This window comes from Vipera berus (assembly GCF_964194415.1).
Source record: "Vipera berus genome assembly, chromosome: 3".
NCBI classification, from domain to species: Eukaryota; Metazoa; Chordata; class Lepidosauria; order Squamata; family Viperidae; genus Vipera; species Vipera berus.
The window spans coordinates 7,624,115-7,651,937 of record NC_138204.1 but is presented as its reverse complement, the minus strand read 5'-3'; the positions used below and the strand labels follow the sequence as shown (position 1 = coordinate 7,651,937).

Below are 27,823 nucleotides of genomic sequence, written 5' to 3'. Positions count from 1 at the left end.
GAGGAGGAGGAGGAGGCGGAGGAGGAGGAGGAGGAGGAGGAGGAGGAGGAGGAGGAGAAAGAGAAGGAGAAGAAGGAGAAGGAGAAGGAGAAGGAGAAGAAGAAGAAGAAGAAGAAGAAGGAGAAGAAGAAGAAGAAGAAGAAGAAGAAGGAGGAGGAGGAGGAGAAGAAGAAGAAGAAGAAGAAGAAGAAGAAGAAGAAGAAGAAGAAGAAGAAGAAGAAGAAGAAGAAGAAGAAGAAGAAGAAGAAGAAGAAAGAGTGGTGGTGGAGGAGGTTGCCATAGTAGATGTGGTCAGTCACAAAACATGTTTGAGGAAAAAACATGATGCTTTGCTAGCTTGCATGGGCCTCATTTAACTCTGATGATGCTCAATATTACTCCAGCAAATCAACTGAAAGGTGTTTTTTATAAAAAAGAGAAAGCCATAAAGATAAAAAGAGTTAACCCATCTAGTTATCAAAACTATAGTTTTCTCTAATCAAAGAAAACCATTTGGCCATCTTAGCAGCAGAGCTTTTTTCTTTTTATAAAGGCCACTAGGCTTGTTCAAATCAGATTTGATTCAATTCATTTAGAAAATGAGGTATAATTGAATTGAATATCTAAAACATTTCAACTGGGAAGCATCGACTTGGCTAAGCAAATTGAATCAATGCGAAGTCCAGTTGGATTTGGGTAGAACAGTCTTCTTTGGATCTGCTCGTGTTATTTAATCCAATCTGATGCATCAAATCCATTTGTCTATTCAATCTGACAGGCTGATTCAATCTGTCAAATTTGCCCAATCAAAGTGCCAAGATTTGCAATATCTAGTGACAGATTTACAAACAGAGTCTGGAGCTGCAGCAATCTATTGTATTAATTTTAAGAAAAGCCCTGAGCCTCGGGACATGATTGGAGATACACACTCTGTTTGAAGCTGGGTCTGTGGTCTATGCTAGCTAAACCTTTTCTTAGCAAAACACGAAAGAGTTATAGAAAAGATGTTAAGATACCATGTTGCGATGAATAGACATTTAGTAGGAACTTAATTTATTTAACTGGACGTGTGAATACATCAGCCCACGGTCCCTTTCTAAGAATTACTTTATTTATCAGATTGTAATTCTAACTTTATTTTTTATATATAAATAACTCATGGATGCAAACGTACCTAATATTCCTGTTGAAAGAAAATCTTCATCAGGGTCCATTCCAAGCTGGGAATAAACAAAATGGAGGCTGTTTTTGAATGAAGGTTGTAGTTTATTGAAGAGCAGAACCACAACAGCATGTGGCTCTGGAGCAGCTGAACAACTGATTTGATGAGTACAAGGATTTTTATACAGTTTTACAGCATTTCGTAAATTGGAGGCTTGCTGTGTGAACATTTGTTATTAGATTTGTTTAGCTTGTTTCATGAAGGTTAGCAATGGGACTAAAATACTTACTTCCTTGGTCCTAATCCTGTCAAACAAATGTAATTATTTTTACCCCCTTATCTGTAGTCTGTCTATTACAGGGGTCTTCAAACTCAGCCCTTTTGTAACTTGTGGACTTCAACTCCCAGAATTCCTCATCCAGCGTGCCTGGCTGAGGAATTCTGGGGATTGAAGTCCACAAGTCATAAAAGGGCCAAGTTTGAAGACCCTTGAATCAACGGGCCTGATTCAAGGGTTCTGTTTTTTGCAATAGCCAGGGATTTCATGAGAGAAACATTGCTTCTATTTTCTTTTCTGAGTTTTATTCTTGTGATTTGGGGAGCAAAGTAAAAAGGAGTGTGTGTGTGTGTGTGTGTGTGTGTGTGTGTGTGTGTGTGCATTCTTACCACATTTACCCCACAACAAACACCCTGTGCAGTGGATTGGGCTGAGAGAGAGGGGCTGGCCCAAAGTAACACAGCCAACTTCCATGTGTAAGGCAGGATTAGAATTCACCAACTCCTGGTGATTGGCCCAAAGTCACCCAACTGGCTTTCACACCTAAGGGGGAAGTCGAACTCACCATCTCCTCTTACTAGCCTGGTGTCTTAACTACTTGGCCCTGTCATTGCATTGTCAACATGTGAGCAAATTACCTTCATTTTTTTCAACAAATCTGCCAGCTATTAAGACTCGAGAATGATGGCAGGTAGGGGAGCAAACAAAATTGGATTTGGAAATTTGATTTTTTTTTTATTGACGTTGTTGGTTGACTTGCTGCATTGCAAAAGAAGAAGACTTGTCACATATTCCTCCCACACCACAAAGGCTTTTGTTATGGGAGGTATACTGTATACAATACATGAAACAGCTTATTGATGCACATCAAAACTTTAGAGATACATTGCGATTCTCAGAGGTCTGCACAGAATCTCACCTTTAAGAGTCTGTGCTTCTCTATCCATAATTACAAAGTTCAAATGATGTTTCAGGGAACTGAAATAGTAATACTTGGAATATTCCTGGTATGGTAATGAATTTCTTTTTCTGTATTCTGTATTCCTGGTTGGTTTGACCAAGCAAATACAAGCCTTAAATATAACGTGGCTCCAAATATAATCTGAAATGTAAATATGCATCACCCATGTTTACATGCAGGTAGTCCTTAACTTATGGCCACAATTCAGCCTCAAATTCCATTGCTAAGCAAGACAGTTGTTAAGTGAATTTTGCTCCATTTTTATGACCTTTCTTGCCACAGTTATTAAGTGAATCGCTGCAGTTGTCAAGTTAGTAACCCGGTTATGAAGTGAATCTGGCTTCCCCATTGATTTTGTTTGTCGGAAGGTCCCAAAAGGGAATCACATGACCCCGGGATGCTGCAACCGTCAAAAATACGAGTCAGTTGCCAAGCATCTGAATTTTGACTATGTAGCCGTGGGGATGCCGCAATGGCCGTAAGTGTGAAAAATGGTCATAAGTCACTCCAGTGCCGTTGTAATTTCAAACGGTCCTTAAATGAACTGTTGTTCATCACATGACTCACTGCAACCATCATAAATGTGAACCAGTTTTCAAGCTTCCAAATTTTGATGACATGACCATGGGGTGGCTACAACAGTCGTACGTCTGAAAAATCATTATAGGTCACTTTTTTCACTGCAGTGTAACTTCAGTCATTAAATGAATGGTTGTGAGTCGAGAACTGTGTTGCATATCAGCACTGGTTGACCAGCCATGAAGGCTGTAGAAACAATATTCAGATATCGTGATGTGTCTATATCTATAAAGATTAGAGTTGTGCTATTCTCTACGGCACTCTTGGGAAGCCAAAGATAGACTTTGAAAGGGATAAGGAGAGTGTTGATTCTTTTGAATTTTGGTATTGGAGAAAACACTTGTGAATCCTATGGATCATAGACAAAATCGATCCAGGATTCTCAGTCCTGACCAGACTCAAATTATCATATCTTTTGATACACGGTCTTAGGCTCTAAAGAAGTCTGTAAGGTCCCAGTGACCAATCCAGACTGGATTTCCCTGTCATTTTTATATTGTTACAAGAAGAATAGAATAAAGTTGGAAGGGACCTTGGAGGTCTTCTAGTCCAGCCCCCTGTTCAAGCAGGAGACCCTATACCATTTTAGACAAGTGACTATCCACTCTCTTCTTAAAAACCTCCAGTGATGGAGCGTCCACGATTCCTGGAGGCAAGCTGTTCCACTGGTTAATTGTCCTCACTGTCAGGAAGTTTTTCCTTAATTCCAGGTTGGTTTTCTCTTTGGTCAGTTTCTTGTCCTTCCCTCTGGTGGTTTGGTGAATAACGTGACCCCCCTTCTTCTTTGTGGCAGCCCCACAGTTACTGGAACACTGCCATCATGTCACCCCTATTTCTTCTTTTCTTTAGACTGGCCAAACCCAAATCCTGCAGCCGTTCTTCATATGTTTTGGTCTCCAGGCCTTTGATCATCTTAGTTGCTCTTCTCTGAACTTTTTCCAAAGTCTCAACGTCTTTTTTGTGGCATGGTGACCAAAATTGGTTGCAGTATTCCAGGTGTGGTCTTACTAGGGCTTTATAAAGCAGTACTAATACTTCGTGTGATCTTGATTCTATGCCTCTGTTTATACAACCCAGGATTGTATTAGCTTTTTTGGCTGCTGTTCATAAGTCATTGAATCAGAGAGTACTAGGGCCTGAAGGGACCTTGGAGGTCATCTATTCCAACCCCTCTGCCTAAGGTAGGAGTCTTTCAAACAGTTGCCCAATCTTTTCTTGAACACCTCCAATGATGGAGTACCAAATACAAATAGAAACAAAGATAATAGGGGGATTCGAGGGAAAAAAAAGAAAGGGAAAAACAGGTGTGAGATAAAAGGAAATGGGAAAACAGCAATTTCCAACTTTTTTCAGGGCAGGGCAATAGAATACTAAATAAAGTTAGAACTTCAACTTTTTACTTTACATATTTAGGAAGTATTAGCCATTTCCATAACAACAAATTAATCTAAACCCCAAAATCTAAATCAAAGTTTCATTTTTCCCCCTGTTTTGAGTATAAAGTCCAGAAGCGATTTCTAATAATTTATCCATTCTCATTTTAATTTCTGATATTTTTATTCCTGAATGATCTTTGGGAATTATATTGATGTTGAGAATAACTTCACAACTCTTTTATAATGTGTGTGTGTGTGTGTGTGTGTGTGTGTGTGTGTGTGTGTGTGTGTGTGTGTAAGAGAAGCTTTGAATAAGCTCTACTCAGAGATATCCAATTTTAGGGAGAAAATGTTGGCCTGTTAAGGCAGACCATAGTGGAAACAGGAGCATATGCAGATGGTCCTCAACTTACAACCACAATTGAGCCAAACATTCTGTTGTTAAATAAGACAGTGGCTAAGTGGGTTTTGCCCCATTTGTCCGACATTTCCTGCCACACTTGTTAAGCCAATCGCCGCCGTTATGAAGTTAGTAACACGGTTGGGTTAAGTGAATCTGGATTCCCCATTCCTTTGCTTGTCAGAAGGTTCAAAAGGGGATCACATGATCTTGGGTCATGGCAACTGTCATTACATACACACCAGTTGCCAAGCATCCAAGTTTTCATCGTGTGACCCTGAGGCTGCTGTAAGAGTTGTCATTGTGAAAGGTGGTCACAAATCACTTTTTCAGGGCTGTTGTAACTTCAGTCGCTAAGCAAATCTTCTCTTCCTCTCTCATTTCTAGCTTCAGTTGCAGTCACTGCAAATTGTGTGCAGCACTTCTTGGCCGGAAGAGGACCGGTGTTGTGAGATACCAGCTTCGGTAAGAACGGAGAGAAAGAAGTAAATTAGTTTGGCTCGCTACAGTAGATGAAGTTCTGGAAAAAAAAAAGTACAATTACTACTAGATTTTCCAATGAGCTTTGAGAGGTGAGGTTCCACAGCATCCCTTCAAAGCACCAGTATGGGCTGCTGACTTAACAGCTGAAGGTAGACAGAGGTAAAGAGAAGCAGAGGGCCGACGTGTTATGTTCCACGTGCGGTAAGAGTCACATTGCTCTTTTTTTTTCTTATTTCAGAGGGACGAAGAAGCTTGTCCCAGCCTGCTTCCTTCCTGCACCTGCACATCTGGTGTCCCAGGACTTCCTGGTCCCCCAGGCCCTCCGGTAAATGAAGCATTCAGCAATGCTTTGCAGGAAGAAAAATAGGTGGTTGATTCCTTATAGGCAAACATCAGCCTGCTTCATGCAAAAAGAATTACACCGGCCGTGCTCTGTTGAACAAAAAGTAAATAAGGGTCACATCGCCTCTCTCTGAGTTGCCATATCATCAAAGAGAGGAACAGCCGCCCCGATATCCTGAATAAGAGTACACAGATATGCAGTTGCTGGGCTAATTCATATGCAAAAATGCACATAAAGGAGATAATTTCTAAAGTTTAAAAGAATATGATACCGGTAGTGCTTGTTCTGCTTCAAGCAAAGGAGGGGGCTACGGAAAGGATTTCATGCAGATTACTTTAATTCATCAGGCAATCTCTAAACATTAACTCACAGTTACCGAGGAGATTCTTCTGAAGTACATTTCATAATCTGGTCCCAACACGTAGGTGAAAAGAAACAGTATTTCCCATGTTGAAGGAGCAAAAGGCTCCCGTGGCTGGCTGGAATTCATTAAAGCACATGCAGGTTTGCACATAGCCAGCAATCCCAGGTATCCAAATGGAAGTCCCTTCCAGTGGCCAATCCGAAACACAGATGTGACCAAGTAACTTAAAACTACATTCCCCAAGAAGCTATCCCTTAAGGGGACAGTTCTTAATTCCTAAAATAGCTGTTTACTCTGACCAGCACAGTCCTTGACTTACAAATGAGCCCAAAATTTCTGTTATGAAGCAGGACATTTGTTAAGTGAATTTTGTCCCATTTTACGACCTTTCTTGCTGCAGTAGTTAAGTAAATCAGGGCAGTTGAAAAGTTAATGATCTGGTGGTTAAGTGAATCTGGCTTGCCCGTTGACTCTGATTGTCAGAAAGTTGCAAAAGATGATCGCATGACCCTGGGACATTGCAATCATGAAAAATATGAGTCAGTTGCCAAGCAACTGAATTTTGACTATGTGACCCTGGGGATGCTGAAATGGCCATAAGTGTGAAAAAATGGTCATAAGTCACTTCGGTGCCATTGTAATTTCAAACTGTCACTAAAATGAACTGTTGTAAATCGAGGACTACTGTATCCTGAAAACGGAGACACCGACTCATAGTTACTAGGCTAATTCACATGCAAAATAGCACACAAAGAAGATAATTTCTAACATTTAAAAAGAATACAATACATTTATCATGGCGAAGCAGTATTTTTTTCCAATTTTGGCAACTTATAGATGGGTGGACTTCGACTCTCATAATTTCCTAGCCAGCATGGCTGACTCGTGAATTCTGGGAGTTGATGTCCACACATCTTAAAGTTGCCACGGTTGAGAAACGTTGGGCTGTAGGAAAGGAGACAACTGTGGACAGCTGCAGCATTAAATCTAACTGATCCACCGAGTTTGGCTTTGAATGCTTATCGTTGTACGACACCCTGGCAGGTTCCTGCAGCAGCTGTGAGATTTTGGTAAGCGCAGAATGGCCAATTCCAAGCAGTTGGCCTGAGGTGGGTTGCACGTGGCAAACTGCACAACCAATAGAATGGATGTCAATAGAAGAAATATCTGCCTTGACTTCCCTCCAACTTCTGGGGTCTGCATGCAGCACAGAGATGGCATGTCTGCCTACACAGTTCTCAATCATAAAGCGCCTTCTGCCCTGGAAAATAGACCATGATGCAGGAAGGGTGCTGAGCTTGTCGATCAGAAGGTTGGCAGTTTGGCGGGTCAAATCCCGAGTGCCGCATAACAGAGTGAGCGCCTATTACTCGTCCCAGCTTCTGCCAACCTAGCAGTTCGAAAGCACGTAAAAATGCAAGTAGAAAAATAGGGACCACTACGGTGGGAAGGTAACAGCGTTCTGTGCGCCTTTGGTCATGCCGGCCACATGACCACGGAGACGTCCTCGGACAAGCGCTGGCTCTTCGGCTTTGAAACGGAGATGAGCACCGGCCCCTAGAGTTGGAAATGACTAGCACACATGTGCGGGGGAACCTTTACCTTTACCTTTACTTTATGTCTGGCTGAACGGGGCTGTATTTCATCCAGAATTAAAGGGGAAGAAGAAGAAATCTCTTCTTGAGTGGCAGTACAGAAATCCTAAACAGTCATTTAGGAAACAATATTCTAATTATCTATTGGGCAGAAAGGGAAAATGTAAACTCAGGAAAAACAAATATTTGCAGTTCAATGTGGAAGAGAACAATTTCAGAAGTAGAAGACAATCTCCACAGTTGGGGGTTGAAAGGTGCTCTCTGAGTGTGGTTGTTTTCATGTAGACATTTCATGACCTTGCTAGGTAACATCTTCAGTGCTGGAAGGGAGTGGGGTTTTCCTCATTGTATATGTGCAGTAGCTTGCTCAGAAACAAACAATAGACTACAGACAGTCCCTGACTTACAACCACAATTGAACCCCAAATCTCTTGTCTGAGATGGTACAGGTTCTCCTGCTTGAGCAGGGGGCTGGACTAGAAGACCTCCAAGGTCCCTTCCAGCTCTATTCTATTCTATTCTATTCTATTCTATTCTATTCTATTCTATTCTATTCTATTCTATTCTATTCTATTCTATTCTATTCTATTCTATTCTATTCTATTCTATTCTATTCCATTCTACTCCATTCCATTCCATTCCATTCCATTCCATTCCATTCCATTCCATTCCATTCCATTCTATTCTATTCTATTCTATTCTATTCTATTCTATTCTATTCTATTCTATTCTATTCTATTCTATTCTATTCTATTCTATTCTATTCTATTCTATTCTATTCTATTCTACAATCTGTTTATTCTATTCTATTCTATTCTATTCTATTCTATTCTATTCTATTCTATTCTATTCTATTCTATTCTATTCTATTCTATTCTATTCTATTCTATTCTATTCTATTCTATTCTATTCTAGGACCTACCAAGAAGAAAACAATATTCACACAAGCACTGACAGAGCAAGCTGTGGCATATAAACAGAGAGCAAATTTCACTTCTTTCTAGCACTGATGATATTACCTAGTTAGGTGATGAAATGTCTGCAAGAAAACACCAAGCACAGAGACCACCAAGGACCCCACAATGAAAGTTATGTTAAGAGTAAATTCGTAAAAAGAAATTTGGAAGCCGTTTTTTTTATCATCCTTTTTTTCTTTCTTTCCTCTCTGCACTGTTTCTCTTTCTCTCATCTTAATTATTAGTTTCAGCTAGTTTTTATCTTTCTTGTTTAAAAATCTGATTAAGTCATCGATGAAAATGGTGAAACCATCTGGAGGCCGGGTAGAAAAAGGAAGATTATTGAAATGAGTTACCAACAGCTTCCCTTGTTCAGATAATTTTTTTTGCTCTTAAGCCAACTAGGATATCATCAGGCCTTGTATTAAACAACATTTGTTGTTTTCATTTTGCATGTTTGTTATAATTGGAAGCTACCTTCTGTGGCTTAGCATATGGTGGGAATTTAGTTGTGGCTTATTTAATAGACTGATTAATGCAATTTCTGGTCTTCTAAGCTATCCAGAACTACACAAGTAAGATGCATTACCATAAAAAACTGAAATAAATAAATGTCCTGATAAATATCATTTTCTAATGAACTTAAATAATCAGAATGACTATTTAAATCTGCTTCATTTTTTTTAATCCCATTTATATCCCGCCCTTCTCCGAAGACTCAGGGCGGCTTACAATCTAAAGCACAAATCAATGTGCTTAGCAATAGCCTTCATTCTATGTATATGCCTGCTTATTAGAGCTTTTGGGCCCCCCCAAGCGGCATTATTACAAAGTCAGCTTAATTGCCCCCAACAATCTGGGTCCTCTTTTTACCTACCTCGGAAGGATGGAAGGCTGAGTCAACCTTGAGCCTGGTGGGACTCGAACCTGCACTAATTGCAAGCAGCTGGTGTTACTTAAGGAGGCATTAGCCTACTGCTCCACCAAGTTACAAGGCCAGAAGGTTTAGGTAACAGAAAAGCAAGTTGTCTTGAAGTGGCCTTAGTCTTCTGAGGTTACAGGCAGTCCTCGACTTACAACAGTTCATTTAATGACCCTTCAAAATTTCAACTGCACTGAAAAAAGTGAGTTATTCTTCATACGGCCGTTGCAGGATCCCCAAAATTCAGATGCCTAGCAACCGGCTCATATTTATGACGGTTGCCGCGTCCCAGGGTCATGTGATCAGCTTTCGCGACTTTCTGATAAGCAAAGTCAATGAATAAGCCAGACTCGCTTAACAGCCGTGTTGCTAACTTAACCATTACGGTGATTCACTTAACAACTATGGCAAGAAAGGTCGCAAAATGGGGCAAAATTGACTTTTAACAACTATCTCGCTTAGCAACAGAAATTTTGGGCTCAGCTGTGACTGTAAGTCAAGGACTACCTTTAGTGGATAACTTCTAACATGTCTCTTTGTCTTTAAGGATTACATTTGGATAGTCCTTCAAATACAGGATATATTTAAAGTCATGATTGTCCTCTGTATGCTGTGGCATTGACCCCTAAAACCTCAAATCAAATTTTGATGAGAATTGGATGGTTATTCAAGTGGATTTCAATGAAAGCCACAGGCATTTTGATTCAGATTTGCAAGATGTCTTAGATGTGAAAGGATGAAGGCATCCTTCAGTTAGTACTGTATTTCCCCCAAAATAAACCCTAACTGGAAAATGAGCCCTAATGTGTCTTTTGGAGCAAGAATTAATATGAGACCTGACCTTATTTTCAGGGAAATAGGGTTTCAAATTTAACAAATATCGAAACATCAGGATTGATTCCCCTGTGGTATATTTGAGATAATTCAAAGGAAGCAGAACAGGTTTCGTGTAGGAACTCTTAATTCAAGATCCACATTTGAGGCCACATCTGGAATACTACAGTATGTCCACTTTTGGTTAAAGGTAAAGGTAAAGCTTCCCCCGCACATGCGTGCTAGTCGTTTCCGACTCTAGGGGCCGGTGCTCATCTCCGTTTCAAAGCCGAAGAGCCAGCGCTTGTCCGAGAACATCTCCATGGTCATGTGGCCGGCATGACTAGACACCAAAGGCGCACGGAACGCTGTTACCTTCCCACCGTAGTGGTCCCTATTTTTCTACTTGCATTTTTACGTGCTTTCAAACTGCTAGGTTGGCAGAAGCTGGGAGGAGTAACAGGCGCTCACTCTGTTATGCGGCACTCGGGATTTGACCCGCCAAACTGCCAACCTTCTGATCGACAAGCTCAGGGTCCTAACCCACTGAGCCACCACGTCCCTCCACTTTTGGTTACCATGGTACAAAAAAGATGCTGAGGCTCTAGAAAAAGTGCAGAGAGGAGCAACCAAGATAATTAGGGGTCTGGAGGCTAAACCACACGACGATCGAGGGAACGAGGTATGTCAAGTCTAACAAAGAGAAGGAGTAGGGGTGATATGAGAGCATCTCCCAGTACTTCAAGGGCTTCCACAGGGAAGAGGGCTTCAATTTATTCTCCAAAGCACCGGAGGGCAGGACAAGAAATGATGGGTGGAAGTTCATCGGAGGGATCTCCAGCCTGGAAATAAGGAGGAATTTTCTGACAGTGAGAATAATTAACCCCTGAAATAGCTTGCCTCCTGGAGTTATGGGTGCTCCATTGCTGAAGAAAAGGAAGGATTGGACAATTTTTTTTTCTGGGATGGTATAAGGACCCCTGCCTTGGGCAGGGGTGGTTGGACTAGAAGACCTCCAGGGTCCCTTCCAGCCCTATGATTCTACTGTATGGTAAGTGGATGTTAGAGATAATGATAATAATGATTTCCCTGCCTAGTGTTCAGCAAAACCAGAGTTTTGAAAATCAGCCTTTTCCCCCCAAATGCCATCTCTTTATCTCTCAAAGGGTAATGGATCTTCTTCAAACAATGACACCAGGACACACACTCACACTCACACACACACACACACACAGAGAGAGAGAGAGACAGAGAGAGAGAGCACAAATGAAATGAATAACAGGAGACCCCTACCCCTGAATCAACTCTTTGTAATCAAAGCTTGTGTGTTGTCAACTGACTTTCCAGTTGTGCGTCTGTGCTGGGAATGCAAAGCCGCCTCTGTTCAGCTCTGGCTAAGATGAGTCAATAATTCAAAGGATTTTTTTTAAAAAAAGAAAACCCAAAACAAAATAAAAGCAAGGGGGCCAGGTTGCAAATGTCTCCTGAACACCCTCAAAGGCTGTGTTGCTGGCAGGGTGGCTTCTGCAATAAATGAAGTTGGAAGGATTTCTGCCTCTCTCCCTCCCCCTCCCCATTACATAGAAAGCCTGGGACTGCACTCTTTTATGCTAGCCATTTTGGTTGCGAGTGACTGGAATACAGATGAGGGCTGACGAAGTCCAGAGCACTTTGTGAAATGAGAATGGGAGACACACGTCCACCTATTACTGTAATAAGCCACTCTCCTTTGTATGTCTGTGTTCACATTTAACAAAGTTCCCCGCATCTGGCAGGACAAAATAAAGGCGTGCAGAGTTAAGAGTGCTATTTCCCATTGTTGGGAAATGGAGGCTGGATGGTTGCCAAGGTCAAGTTTTCAGCTGTTCTCCCAGGCCAGGGGTGTCAAACTTGCAACGTCACGTGATGTGTTGTGACGTATTGGGACCTTTTTCCCCCCATTGCTGGCAATGGGCTGGGTGCGGTTTCAGCATGACGCATCCGGCCTGCGGGCCGGCAGTTTGACACCCTCTGTCTTATGCCGAGAACAGCAGATCAATAACAGAATAACGGAGTTGGAAGGGACCTTAGAGGTCTTCTAGTCCAACCCCTTGCTTTGCTACTGCTCTATGAAGATATTTCTGAATTTGAAGTCTTATCTTCCAGAGCGTTAGCTTTCACATTTCTCGTGAGTCGGAGAAATAGAAAGTGGAAGAGGATATTTGATGCCTTTGAGAAGTAATTGTCCATAAACAGCTGTATCTTAACCCAGTCCTTCTTTTTAAATTAGGAATTCATTCTGTGAATTTGTCTTCTTTCTGCAGGGCAATCCTGGGAGAAGGGGTCTCCAGGGAGAACAGGGGGACCCTGGCCCCAAGGTACGTTGTGTGACATCAGAGCTGATCAATAATTTACTGAGGGGGAGAATGTTGTTGTTGTTTGTTTTTGTTAGCTGCGAAGTCATGTCTGACCCATTGCGACCCAATGGACAACGTTCCTCCAGGCTTTCCTGTCCTCTACCATCTTCTGGAGTCCCTTTAAGCTCACGCCTACTGCTTCAGTGACTCCATCCAGCCACCTCATTCTCTGTCGTCCCCTTCTTCTCTTGCCCTCAACCTTTCCCAGCATGAGGCTCTTCTCCAGTGAGTCCTTCCTTCTCATTAGGTGGCCAAAGTATTTGAGTTTCAACTTCAGGATCTGGCCACCTAAAGAGCAGTCAGGGTTGATCTCCTCTAGGACTGACCGGTTTGATCGCCTTGCAGTCCAAGGGACTTGCAGGAGTCTTCTCCAGCGCCATAGTTCAAAGGCCTCATGGCAATAGAATAGACCACAATACAATAGCACTAGCACTTAGACTTACATATCACTTCACAGTACTTTACAGCCCTCTCTAAGCGGTTTACAGAGTCAGCTTATTACCCCCAACAATCTTGAGGCTCGTGGGGGGATATTCAGACGCTGCCTTGTTTAGCAATGAAAATTTTGGGCTCAATTGTGGTCCTAAGTCAAGGATTACCTACAGTATATATGTTCCACAGATCACTGAAAGTCCAGTGGTTTGCAATAGAGAAATACACACACAGAGAGATGCATGCACACATATGTATACACACCAAATATATCTATGCATATTTGTGTAGTTATATATACATGTATTGTTGTTGTTAGTTGCAAAGTCATGTCCAACCCATCGCGACCCCATGGACAATGTTCCTCCGTGTCCTCCACCATCTTCTGGAGTCCCTTTAAGCTCACGCCTACTGCTTCAGTGACTCCATCCAGCCGCCTTGTTCTCTGTCGTCCCCTTCTTCTCTTGCCCTCAATCTTTCCTAGCATTAGGCTCTTCTCCAGTGAGTCCTTCCTTCTTCTCATGAGGTGGCCAAAGTATTTGAGTTAATTGCCTGTGGAGGTACTCAGTCACCCAGCTCATAGTTGTCTCAAAGGTGTTTTTTTCAAAAGGCAACTGGGCTGTATTTTCCCTGAGGAAGAAGAAGTTTCACTTCTCCTTCAAGAAGCTTCATCGGGTCTGGCAGGATGGTAGAAGCGATGGAAAGATATGAAGATATGAAGGATACAAAGGTACATAGGATACAACGATATGAAGGTCAAAAACTATGCCTTCCGTTGCCTCCATCATCCTGCCAGAACTGATGAAGCTTCTTGGATGAGAAGCAAAGTGTATTCTTCTTCTTCTTCCTCAGGGGAAAAAAAACCCAGTCCCAGTTGCCTTTTGAAAAAGTACGTTTGAGTCAACCAACATCCATTTCTATTAATTCCTCTACTAGTGTCTGGGAAAAGGTCAAAGGACCAGGTCAAAGTTCAGTTAAACTGATTTATTGCTATAGTCCAGGCTCAAGAATCTTCTCAGTTAATGATTAGTATCTCCTTAGAGTTAGACAAGGGTCAATGATACTCAAGGCGGCTTGGACTTAGTTCACTTGTGGCTATGTAGGATTCTAGGCTGTTAGTCCTGCTTTATACTCCTTTGGTAAGACCACACTTGGCACAGAGCATGCTGTTCTGGGCACTACAATACAAAAAAGATGTTGAGACTCTAGAAAGAGTGCAGAGGAGAGCAACAAAGCTGATTAGGGTGCTGAAGGCTAAGCCATACAATGAACACAAGAACTAGGTATGTCTAGTCCAGGGGTAGGCAACCTGGGCTCTTTTATGACTCGTGGACTACAACTCCCAGAATTCCTGAGTCAGCTATGCTGAGGGGAAAGGAAGAGGTTTCCAAGCTGAGCCATGCTGGCTCAGGAATTCTGGGAGTTGAAGTCCATGAGTCATAAAAGAGCCAAGGTTGCCTACTCCTGGCCTAGGCCTAGGCCGCTTTATGACTGGTGGACTTCAACTCCCAGAATTCCTGAGCCAGATATGCTGAGGGGAAAGGGAGAGGTTTCCAAGCTGAGCCATGCTGGCTCAGGAATTCTGGGAGTTGAAGTCCACCAGTCATAAAAGAGTCAAGGTTGCCTACCCCTGGCCTAGGCCTAGGCCGCTTTATGACTCGTGGACTTCAACTCCCAGAATTCCTGAGCCAGCCATGCTAAGGGGAAAGGGAGAGGTTTCCCAGCTGAGCCATGCTGGCTCAGGAATTCTGGGAGTTGAAGTCCACCAGTCATAAAAGAGTCAAGGTTGCCTACCCCTGGCCTAGGCCTAGGCCGCTTTATGACTCGTGGACTTCAACTCCCAGAATTCCTGAGCCAGCCATGCTGAGGGGAAAGGGAGAGGTTTCTAAGCTGAGCCATGCTGGATCAAGAATTCTGGGAGTTGAAGTCCACGAGTCATAAAAGAGCCAAGGTTGCCTACCCCTGGTCTAGTCTAATGAAGAGAAGGACTTGGGTGACATGATAGCAGTCTTCCAATATTTGGGAAGCTGTCACAAAGAAGAGGGAAACAACCTCTTCTCCAAAGCACCTAGAAATCCAACTAGAATTAAGGAGATATTTCCTGACAGTAAGAACAATTGATCAGTGGAATGGGTTACCTCCGGAAGTTGTGGGTGCTCCAACACTGCAAGATTTTAAGGAGGAGATTGGACAGTCATCTGTCCAAAATGGTATAGGGTCTCCTGCTTGAACAGGGTGTTAGACTAGAACAGGGCTTTTCAACCAGTGGTACAGGTACCACCTGTGGTACATTGGCACCTGGCAGGTGGTATGTGACCATGCTAGAAAAGTCATAGCAGGGATGGGGAATGAGCTGAACCAGTGGCAGCACTGCACAAGCCTGAGCGAGAGACGGCTGGAGCTGCAGGGCTGTCAGGGCTCAGCGGAAGTGCCAGGATCAGCGCCAGGCTCCAGCTGGAGCTCGGCGCTGATCCTGGTGCTTCTGCTGAGCCCAGAAAAAGTGCCCATCAGCTGAAATGTTGCAGCATCTCCAGGGTCTTGTGATTTACATTCAGATGCTTGGCAACTGATTCATTATTTATGATGGTCACAGTGTCCCAGGGTCATGTGAAGTGACCAAAACCAGCTGCAACCACCCAGCAGACGGGGAAGGAATAAAAACCAAACACCCCCCACACACAATGCCAATCCTCAACAGAATTGCTCACAACAGTGAAAACCTCGGACAGGAGGAAGAGCGCTGCCGGGCGGGCAGGCAGGTGTCTTGCTCGGCGGTGGCTTGGGGGGGCACTTTTTTCAGTGCCATTGTAACTTTGAACAGTCAGTAAGCGAACTGTTGTAAGTCGAGGACTACCTGTACTTCATCACTTTTTTCCTTCTTTTTTTTTTGGTCAAGTTTTTGACATCTTTCTAGGCGACTGGTGGTACTCGGAAGTTGCCATATTCTAAAAGTGGTACAATGGGTGAAAAGGTTGAAAAGCCCTGGTCTAGAAGACCTCCAAGTTTCCTTCCAACTCTGTTATCCCTCTTTTCACCTCACCCCTGCCCTCCTTCTCCCACATCTGGATATTTTTGGCTTTTAGATGATATGTTTTCAATCAGGAGAAATCCTTATAACCTGTATCAGAAGAAAAAGGTGTTATAGTCCCATTTGTTTGCTTTGTAGCCTCAACTGATTAAACTTTTAGGTTCTATGGTGGAAGAGGACTCATGAAATGGGATAGCAATCCATGACTAAGAAAACATATTGGAGCCACGCAGTGAAGTCCATACACAATCACGAAAGCTCACTGAAAAACTTTGCACCGCTCCCAAAGTTGCTTTTCCAAAAGGCAACTGGACCATGTCTATGGAGATTCTCAGTCATCCAGGTCACAGTTGTCCCAAAGATGCTTTTTTCAAGAGGCGACTGGACTTCCTTGTTTTTCTTTGAAGATGTTTCGCTTCTCATCCAAGAAGCTTCTTCAGCTCTGACTGGATGGTGGGGAATGGAAGGATTTATGCTCCTTGCAGACAGCTGGTCATTTGCATCCTTTTAGAGCAGAGGTCTTCAAACTCGGCCCTTTTATGACTCATGGACTTCAACTCCCAGAATTCCTCAGCCAGTGTGCCTGGCTGAGGAATTCTGGGAGTTGAAGCCCATGAGTCATAAAAGGGCCGAGTTTGAAGACCCCTGTTTTAGAGAGTTTGTTGAGGCCACCTGGAGGCTTATCTGTGTTGTCAGGGTCACCTGAGTAGTGCAAATGGGTGCAGGGGCCTTCTTGGAACTGTTGAAAGGACCGTGTTGTGGCCTGGAGACAGATGATGTCGTATCCCTCCCCCTCTGTTGAGAGAGGGCTGTTCAGTTTTGAGATAGATGGTGTCTTTATTTATTCATTTATTCATTTATTCATTTATTCATTTATTCATTTATTTATTTATTTATTTATTTATTTATTTATTTATTTATTTATTTATTTATTATTTAAATTTCTATACCGCCCTATTCCCGTAGGACTCAGGGCGGTTTACAGGGAAAAATTAAAAATACATAACATACAAAGTTAAAATCGATTAAAACTAAGATTAAATTAAGTCCCTGAGTTTAAACTAAAACCCCATTAATAAATAATTAAAACCCCTCAGTCTGGGCCAAACAGCTCAAAAAAACCAGGTTTTCAAGTCCCGGCGAAATGAGCGAAGGTCGGGGGGCGGTCCTAAGCTCCGTTGGAAGTCGGTTCTAAAGGGCCGGCGCGCCCACAGAGAACGCCCTTCCCCTGGGAGTGACCCCTCTTCCAAAGCAGATGGCCTCAGTGACTCTCTCAAAGGAGGCAAGTGACCAGCTGTCTGCAAGGAGTATAAATCCTTCCATTTCCCCACCATCCAGTCAAAGCTGAAGAAGCTTCTTGGGTGAGAAGTGAAACCTCTTCAAGGAAAAACAAAGAAAGTCCAGTTGCCTCACCAAAAAGCATCTCTGGGGCAAGTGGGCTTTGTTTTTTTCTTACAGACATTTTGCTTCTCATCCAAGAAGCTTCTTCAGTTCTGACTGAGGAACTGTCAGTTCTGACAGGCAGAACGGAAGAAGCTCCTTGGATGAGAAGCCAAACTCTTCAAGGAAAAACAAAGAAAAGTCCAGTTGCCTTTTGAAAAAGCACCTTTGGGACAACCATGACCTGGATAACAGAATCTCCATCCATGTTTGCACCAGCCGTTGCCTCCCAGCCCAGCCTAAGATCCTTATGTAAGCTCCTGATGGAAAAATGGACATTAATCTAGGAAATAAATTCCTTGCTTACACAACACTAGCATGTCTCAGAGTAAGATCCAGTCAATTCTTCCCAGCATGTAGTTCTTTTCTGCGCACAGTGGAAATAATTCAAATACACAATGACTTTCCCCAGTTGGCTGCAATAATATTCTTTGGGAAGGAACAATTGATTTTCCTAAATTCAGATGGAGCCCTCATTCTCTTCCTTATCATCCCAAACTCATGAACTGAAGCGGATGGAGATATAAAAATCACTGGGTTTCCTAAAAATTCTGTTCCTCAGCTTAGGAAGGTTGTTCTGAAATTCTGCGTACCACTTTTTTTCAACCTCTAAGTCTTGCCTAGGGACGCGGTGGCTCAGTGGGTTAGGACGCTGAGCTTGTCGATCAGAAGGTCGGCAGTTTGGCGGGTCGAATCCCGAGTGCCGTGTAACAGAGTGAGCGCCTCTTACTCGTCCCAGCTTCTGCCAACCTAGCAGTTTGAAAGCACGTAAAAATGCAAGTAGAAAAATTGGGACCACTACGGTGGGAAGGGAACAGCGTTCCTCCATGCGCCTTTGGCATCTAGTCATGCCAGCCACATGACCATGGAGATGTCCTCGGACAAGCGCTGGCTCTTCGCCTTGAAACGGAGATGAGCACCGGCCCCTAGAGTTGGAAACGACTAGCACACATGTACGGGGGAACCTTTATACCTTTACCTTTTAAGTCTTGCCTGGGAGAACCTCAAAGTGGGATTAAAATCCTGAAGTTATTATTTAGGTTTCTTGGGCCTGAATTAGTCGTTCAGATCCCTCCAAACATGCTGCAGCCTGGTTCCTTATTTTCATTGTCTCCTTTTAGCAAAATAAGTAAAGGGGAAAACACAGATTTCCCCTAAAAGATCCATTAAACAAGGCAATATATGCAGCTCTTTCGAAAGTTTCTGCAGTGGAATTTTTTCTACTCCATTTGACAAGACAGTAGAACGAGACTGGGATGTACTTAAGGGAACAATTCCCAATTAATCTATTATACTGGAACACTGTTTTTGTTCTTTTTATTATTGCTGTGTGAGTCAGAAAGTGGCTGCCTTTTGTAAGGCTAGGTCGGAATGACCTTGGGAGATGGAGGGAAGAGAAGCTGCTAGACAACAATCAGATAACAGGGAGGGGAGCTCTCCGTTGCAAAATGGGCAAAGGTTGCTAAAGGTAAAGGTAAAGGTTCCCCCGCACATGCGTGCTAGTCGTTTCCGACTCTAGGGGCCGGTGCTCATCTCTGTTTCAAAGCCGAAGAGCCAGCGCTTGTCCGAGGACGTCTCCGTGGTCATGTGGCCGGCATGACTAGACGCCAAAGGCGCACGGAACGCTGTTACCTTCCCACCATAGTGGTCCCTATTTTTCTACTTGCATTTTTACGTGCTTTCGAACTGCTAGGTTGGCAGAAGCTGGGACGAGTAACAGGCACTCACTCTGTTACGTGGCACTTGGGATTCGACCCGCCAAACTGCCGACCTTCTGATCGACAAGCTCAGCGTCCTAACCCACTGAGCCACCGCGTCAGTTGCTAGAATTCCCCATCTTGGCTGGGGAATTCTGGGAGTTGAAGTCCACCAGTCTTAAAGGTGCCAAGGTTGGACATTCCTGTTCTACTCAAAAGTACTTTGGTTGATGCCTCATTGCACTCTTAAGAGGGTAGAGCCCCAAGCACCTCTTCCACCCAACAAATTGTAATTCAGTGCTGATAAACACACTTAGGCAAGAAGCACCAAATACACAGGCATAGAATAGAAGATGGTACGCTGAGACTCTAGAAAAAGTTCAGAGAAGAGCAACAATGATTAAGTGGGCCACTGGCTAAAATGTACAATGAACGGTTGCAGGAACTGGGTGTGTCTAATCTAACAAATTGAAGGACTGAAGTGATAGGATAATAGCCTCTCAATATCTGAGGAGCTCTCGCCCACAGTCAGTGCAACCCAAGCCCACAAACTAAGGCCAACAGTCACCAGAGCAGATTGACAAGGCAAGGAGGAGGTCTGTAAGTCATAAACAAGGTGCAGATCCACAAGGCAAAGTCCAAAGTCCACAAGCAAGATTTAGAATCCACAGGGCAGATTTTTCCAAGGCTGGGGAGATGTGTGCGGAAGCAAAACAATTGTTCCCAATTGTCCCCTGGATTTTGCTTAAATCAACTCAAGCCAGGTGTTCCTTATGAGAGAGAGAGAGAGCAGAGCTGCCTCCTCACCAGCAACCTCACAGACCTCCTTTGAGCTTCCCTCCACTCCACTCTCCATGCCCTTGGTTCGAGTGGGGGAGGCAGCTGTTCCTCATCAGAGGAGATCTGCTGCCTCTCATCACCACTGCCTGTCAGTAGCTGATCCTCTCCTGTGTTTATGAGGGCAGGTAGCTCCCCGTCTAGTTGACCACCTCAGCATCATCCTCAACTCTTGGACTCACAAGACATGCAAAGGAAGACGTGTCATTCTTGTCAGATGGTCCCGGTTCCAACTCCTCCTCCTCCTTCTCCTCCTCCTCCTCTGAACTGGGATATGATGGGGCCAGGACACAAGACAGGAAGCAACAAAAGTAACAAATCATTAAATAGAGGTCCAACCTAGAACTAAGGAGAATTTTCCTGTCAGTCAGAACAATTAATCAGTGGAATGGCTTACCTTTAGAAGTTGTGGGTGCTCCATCAGTGGAGGTTTTCAAGTAGAGATTGCACAGCCATTTTTTTCCAGAATGGTACAGTCTCCTGCTTGAGGGATGAATTGGAGTGGAAGACCACCAAGGTCCCTTCAAACCCTATTGTTCTATACTCTATGTTCCCAAAAATCAAGAAGTGGTTGTTCTTATAATAAGACAAGTATCCAGCCCAAGGCCTCTCTGTGACTTTATTACTAACTTTTGCTTTGCTATTTTGTTATGCCCATGGTGTATTTCCATCTTCTGCCTCCCAAATCAGTGTGAAAACCTTCGGAATGAGCCAGAGTTGTGCAATAAATCAGTGGCTGGAAATAGCAAACAACCTTGATATGCAATGTTGAAGGCTTTAAAAAAGTCAAAACTCCATCACCATGACTCCAGCACGTACCAAAAAGTGACTGAAGGAAGCAGAGGAAGCAATGACAAAATATAGACTAGGCTTTCTGGTCCCACAATTCAATCATCATTTCATAGAAAAAGGAAAAAGAAAGCAACCAGAATTTGTGCAGAGTGTTACAGTCATCTAGCAGAGATTTAATTTGCCCAATGCTAAACCGATTGTGGCATCAAAACCCCTCAGTTTAATTGTGAGAGCAGGTGTCAATTATATCCACGCGCTCATTAAATTTTACGTCATTTGCATTAATTGGCATCGTTTGCATCAATTTCTGACCATTTGCATGTGTGTATGTAATGCAATTGAGTTATTCACAATAAAACATCAGTGTAATGCAGAAATATTCAACTTAATGGACATTAGTCCATTAAACGGGAGTGAGATTCAAATGAAAAATATACTAGTTGTCTCTGACCAAGTCCATTAAATTGAGGCCTGTTAAATGGAGGTTATACTGTAATATCAATTTGGTCCTCGATCACTGAAGAATATATCTGTCAAGAAACTAAACCTTCCTTCAAATCCTTATTTCAAAGCACAGCTGTGATGTCATTAGATTGTCTCAGTCAAGTGCCATCCTTCCCTTTTTTCCATAACCACGTAGGCATAATTATACTAACGTACAATTTTTTTGTAAAGATTGGAAATGAAATAGATATTTCTGGAATACACTTGCAGATGTTGGGAAAGGGACAGAGAGAATGGACTTCGAAAGGTCTGGAAGTTTAAAGAAAACTCTTCTATATATATATATTTTAAAAATAATTAAAAAGCCTTTCACAATTTCAACAAGATCTGTCTTCCATAAATCATGGTTCAGAATGACAGCTTAACAGAATTGGAAGTGACTTGGGGGGGTCTTCTAGTCCAACCCCCTGCTCAAGCAGGAGACCCTATACCCGTGGTGGCAAACCTATGGCATGGGTGCCACAGGTGGCATGCAGAGCCCTCTCTGTGGGCACGTGCACCATCACTCCAGTCCCAGGCCTTCAGCTGGGTTTTATAAAACCTTTTCACTTTAGGCCTCCGCCGCCGTGTGCAAAAAAAAAGGTTCAATCAATCAATCAATTTCAACTTCTCACAGGAAAAAAAATCTTGCAAAGTTGGAATTGATTGATTGAATTTTTTAGTCCCACCCAGTCTGCCGTTACCACCACAGCCACGCCCACCCAGCACCCGATGATACATAAGTGGGTTTTGGGTTGTAGTTTGGGCACTCAGTCTCTAAAAGGTTTGCCATCACTGCCCTATACCATTTCAGACAAATGGTTGTCTAATCTCTTTTTAAAGACCTCCAGTGATGGAGGACCCACAGATTCTGGAGGGAAGTGTTTCCACTGATTAATTGTTCTCATTGTCAGGAAATTTCTCCTCAGTTGCTTCTCTCCTTGATTAGTTTCCATCCGTTGCTTCTTGTCCAAGTACTTTTTGAGAATAGGTTGACTCCCTTTTCTTTGTGGCAGCTCCTTAGATATTGGAAGACTCCTATCATGTCACCCCTAGTCCTTCTTTTCGTTAAACTAGACATATCCAATTCTTGCAACCATTCTTTATATGTTTTAGCCTCCAGTCCCCTGATCATCTTTGTTGCTCTTCTCTATACTCTATTTCTAAAGTCTCAACACCTTTTTTACGTTGTGATGACCAGTCATGACCAGTGGCCATTTCTGGTTGTGTTGGGAGAGCAACTGCTACAATGCAATCACAAAACATCAGTAGTAACACTGAGGGAGATCAAAAGCCATCTTGATCTTGTTGATCGCCTCTGCAAACATCTATGATCTAATGGTCACCCTGTTGGGAAAGTTAATCTAATTGCTGAAGATATTTAAACTATCTCCTTTGACCGGCTTCTGATCTCAGGATCTTTGCAAAACTATTCCTTTATCAACAAGAAGGATGCATGTCCTAACGACCCTTCTCTCCTTTTCATTGCTGCCTCAAGGAGAAGGAGAAGATGTGACTCCCCATTTAAAGAACCCTGTGCATGAATTATTAGGGGTCCTTGGTGCTAGTGATGATGTTAGCACTGATGAAGTTAGATAGTTTGGTCATGAAGCGTTTGCAAGAAAACAGCCAAGCTCAGAGAGCATCAAAAATAGAACAGAAGACCCCAAATGATTCGTGCATTGGGTTTGTAAGATCTGAGTGGGAAAATGACTTCCATCCTTCTTCACCTCTGTCTTTTGCTTCTCTGAATTTGGTGTGAGCAAATCAAGACTGTATTAGAGTTTGGTATGCCTGGAAGATAATGTTTTACTGTGTTTTCTCTGATTCCTTAGGGGGAGCCAGGTCCTCCTGGCCAAGCTGGACCAAAAGGGCCAGGAGGACAGCAAGGGACCCCTGGTTCACAAGGATTAACAGTGCAAGGCCCCATTGTAAGTTATTTTCCTTAACTTGGAGATTGGGTTAAAACTGTTGTGATTCAGTGTCAGCCAGTGCTCCCAGCAGCTGAGTCCAATGAATCTGAGGAGGAGGAGGAGGGGTTTGGAGAGCCTTTGGTGTCAGAGCTGCACTGCAGGACTCTCAGCCTGGCCCCTCCAGTCATGTTCATCATGAGGCTCAGCTGTGTGAGTCGGACTCAGAAAAGTCACAGCTGAATCTGTTCAGAGACACTAGAAGCAGAAGGCAATCTAGCAGAGCAAAGCAGAGAAAATCAATGAGGCAACTCAGTGAGAGGAGGAGAAGGCAGTGAGAAGCCATGCCTTGGTACAGATAATAAAAGGGGAAGGTGTGGGCAGGGCTGGTTGCTGAAGGCAACTGTTTGGAGACATTCTAAGGGAATCCTGGTCTGTTCTTGCTAATCTGTTTGACTCTTGTTTGTTAACTTGTTTCATATTTTGAATCATTTATTGAAGGAAATATTCTGTTGCTTTTTTGTTTGAACTGTAAATAAATTTGGGTTGGGTTTTTCCAGCCTATTGACTGTAAAAAGGAAAAAGGGGTTGTCCCTGACACACAAACAGGGCTGGTCGTAGACTGGAACAGAACAAAAACACTGTAGTTCAGACAGGAGCATAGCAATAGCTTTTTAAAAGAAATAGTATATTTTTAATCTCAGTAAGTTTGGTAATGGAGAAACAGTCTCCTATATAGCCAGTTTGGTCTAGTGGTTGAGTCACCAGGCTAGAAACCAGGAGACTATGAGTTCTAGTCCCTCCTTAGGCAGGATAGCCAGATGGGTGACCTTGGGCCAATTACCAGGAGACTGTGAGTTCTAGTCCTATCTTAGGCTTGAAAGCGGGCTGGGTGTCTTTGGGCCAATCACCAGGAGAATGTGAGTTCTAGTTCTATTTTAAGCATGACAAACCAGCTGGGTGACTTTGGCCCATCATTAGGAATCTGTGAGTTCTAAGTTCTACCTTAAACACAAAAGTCAACTGGGTGACTTTGGGCCAATCCAGTTCTCTCAGCCTAACCCACCTCACAGGGTTGTTGTTTTGGGGAAATAGGAGGAGGAAGAAGTACTGGCTATTTTTATTGCCTTCAGTGGTTTATAAAAATAATAAAGGTGGGATATACATAATAAATGAAATCATAATTCATATAAGAGGACATGCTCTGCTAAGCTCCCTTCTTTGTTCTCTTGCTGTCTCCTGCGTTCTGAATTTTGCTGGCTTACTTTATAGACCATCCACTGAACTTTCTGGCTCAAGGAATGTCAGGGAATTGCACAGCTGGTGTCCAAATGGAGTCAGAGATGTTGACACGAACTTGCAGTTTTATATAAATACATATATTTAACATCTATATTTACAGCCAATAAGATAGTAAGGCCCATCATTACATCATGAGGTAAATCGTCAGGAAAATCACAGAACAGCATACAGGACACACAGAAAAAAAGGCGGGGAAAAAGGGACACTCCCCCTTTACACCCAACAACCAATCATGACATAGATTGCCTCTGCAGTGAGTGGGAGATCAAACAGATTCCTAACCAACCTAGCTGACAACTTTGTCACCCAAAAGGTGGAGGAGGAAACTAGACATAAAGCTATACTGGACTTAATCCTTACTAATAGAGAAGAAGTCATAGGGGGAATTGAAATTGCCAGAACCTTGGGTGAAAGTGACCACGTCATACTGGAATTTAACAATGTAAACACTAGCAACAGAAAACAATCCAATCAATGTCTTAAACTTCAAAAGAGCCGACTTTAACAAACTCAGAGAGAACCTAAGAAAGATCCCATGGATGAAAATCCTAAAGGCAGGAGGGCAGAGATCGGCCCCTAGGTCTCTCGTTTGTGGAGTTCCTCAGGGGTCGGTCCTCTCGCCTCTCCTGTTCAACATCTACATGAAACCGCTGGGTGAGATCATTCGTGGTTTTGGAGTTGGGTATCATCAATACGCCGATGATATCCAACTTTTCATTTCGACCCCAAACCACCCCAGTGATGCCCTCGCTGTGATGTCCCGTTGCCTGGAGGCGATTCGGGTCTGGATGGGGAGGAACAGACTTCAACTCAACCCTGACAAGACTGAGTGGCTGTACATTCCGGCATCCCGGGACATTCAAAATGTTCCATCGCTTTCTATGGGGGGTGAGCTCTTACCCCCCGTGGATAGGGCTCGCAACTTGGGAGTCCTCCTAGATTCACGACTTGCTCTGGAAGATCATATAGTGGCCGTGACTAGGGGGGCTTTCGCCCAGGTTCGCCTGGTGCGCCAGTTGCGGCCCTATCTGGACTGGGATGCCCTGTGTACGGTCACTCATGCGCTCGTGACCTCTCGCCTAGACTATTGTAATGCTCTCTACATGGGGCTTCCCTTGAAGACTACTCGGAGGCTCCAACTGGTACAGAATGCGGCCGCGAGAGTTGTCTTGGGAGTTTCCCGGTACTCCCATGTTACACCTTTGCTCCGCGAGCTACATTGGTTACCAGTTGTCTTCCGGGTGAGGTTCAAGGTCTTGGTTATGATCTTTAAGTCCTTACATGGCATGGGTCCGGGATACCTCGAGGACCACCTGCTGCCGGCGTCAACTCCCCTCCGCCCTGTGCGTGCCCACAGAGAGGGCCTCCTCAGGGTGCCTCCGGTCAGGGAATGTTGACTGGTGGCCCCCAGGGGGAGGGCCTTCTCTGTGGGTGCTCCGGCATTATGGAACCAACTGCCGGTTGAGCTCCAGATGGCATCGGACCTTCAATCCTTCCATCGCGGGCTGAAGACCCATTTATTTGAGTTAGCTGGTCTGGCCTGATGGGGGAATATGGGTTTTTTAATTGGTTTTTATTATTCTATCATTGTTGTATTTTAATTGGGCATTGGTTTAATTTCCTTTTAATTTTTGTACTGCTATTTATATATGCCCTGTGAACCGCCCTGAGTCCCTTGGGAGAAGGGTGGTATAGAAATCAAATAAAATAAATAAATAAATAAATAAAGGGGTAAACAACCCAAGAAGTGTGAGAAACCCTGAAAAACGCGATCACAAAAGCCCAAACCAGCACAATACCACTCAGAAAGAAAAACAAGAAATCCAAAAAGAAACCAGCATGGCTGCACAAAGATCTCTCTAACAAATTGAAAGACAAAAAGGACAAATACGAAAAATGGAAAGAGGGGCACATAACTAAGGACGATTATCAGCAGATAGCCAGAACATGCAAAGAAGAAGTCAGGAAAGCAAAGGCTCAAAACGAACAAAGACTTGCAACAGAAATCAAGGACAATAAAAAAGTTTCTTCCAACATATTAACAACAAGAAAAAAGTCAAGGAAACTGTAGGCCCACTAAAGAGAGAAGACGGCAAGGAAATTACAGGCAACAGGGAGAAAGCAGAACTGCTTAACTCATACTTTGCGTCATTCTTTACACAAAAAGAAACTATAGCCCACAACCAGAGTTTCACAACCAGAGTAGCCACAGGGAACAGACTAGCCTACATTTGGTTCTCAGGCTGATGTCCTTGCTTTTCAGTGGAATTATTTGAGGGTATTATTTTTTTTAATAATTGACTCCCAATCTGGGTCAAAATCTGTTTTCCTGCTGCGAACTGGTATGAAGCTGAAAAGATGTTGCAACTTTCCCGTCAGTGAGAAACATTAAAAATGTTTGGTGGTAAAGAAAAAGAATACAGGTAGTTCTCAGCTTACAGCCACCATTGAGCTCAAAATTTCCATTGTTAAGCAAGGCAGTTGTTAAGTAACTTTTTGCCCTATTTTGTGACCTCTTTCGCCATGGTTGCCACAGAAATTCTGCTACAAATCGCTACAGCTTAAGGTGCTTATTTTTTTCATTAAGTTTTATTTATTTATATTCTGCCTTTACTATTTTTACAAATAACTCAAGGGGGAGAACATATCCGACAAACGTTCCTCCTCCTATTTCCCCAATAACAACAACCCTGTTGTAATGTAGTGGGTCCGACGCAAGGAAGAGACGCCAGCCGGAGTACGTGTTCAGCTCTTTATTGGGGGGGTGCGTACTGAAGAACAAGGGCTACCTGGCCTCCTTATATACCTGGCCAGGTAGGCGGCTAGCCAATGGGGTTGGCCCTAGGTTTCCCACCGAAACTGGGTTTCCCGCCAAAACCGTCCAGGCCAACGCCCTCTAGTGGCCGCTGCTATGCAGATGCCTGCACCTGGATACATAACACCTGTGATGGAGGTTGAGAGACTGAGAGAGAGGGAACTGGGCCAAAGTCACCCAGCTGGCTTTCATGCCTAAACCGAGATTAGAACTCTTCGCTTCCTGGTGATTGTGTCAAAGTCACTAAGCTGGCTTTCATGCCTAAGCCGGGATTAGAACTCATGGTTTCCAAGTTTCTAACCACTAGGCCATACTGGCTCTCATGTTAAACCTGTAAACCCTGGTCGAAGTCCCCATTCAGCTGCCGGATGACTTTGGCCCATCTAGTTCCTCCAGGTGATGTTGGTGACAAAAACCAAAGGGGACATTGCTATGTACATTATCTGACATTGCTGAGGGAAAAAAATAGGCAGGAAATTAA

General features: G+C 43.4%; 1 protein-coding gene across 3 annotated transcripts in view; it reads left to right on the top strand.

Moving 5' to 3' along the window:
- Positions 1-27,823, top strand: part of COL20A1 (collagen type XX alpha 1 chain) — a 532,145-nt gene that overhangs the window by 472,193 nt on the left and 32,129 nt on the right. For all 3 annotated transcript variants that reach the window (XM_081323724.1, XM_081323723.1, XM_081323725.1), the window contains 4 exons: positions 5,122-5,199; positions 5,456-5,542; positions 12,514-12,567; positions 23,151-23,246. In XM_081323724.1, the coding sequence (XP_081179850.1) occupies positions 5,122-5,199; positions 5,456-5,542; positions 12,514-12,567; positions 23,151-23,246 (315 nt within the window). The remainder of the gene's footprint in view (positions 1-5,121; positions 5,200-5,455; positions 5,543-12,513; positions 12,568-23,150; positions 23,247-27,823) is intronic.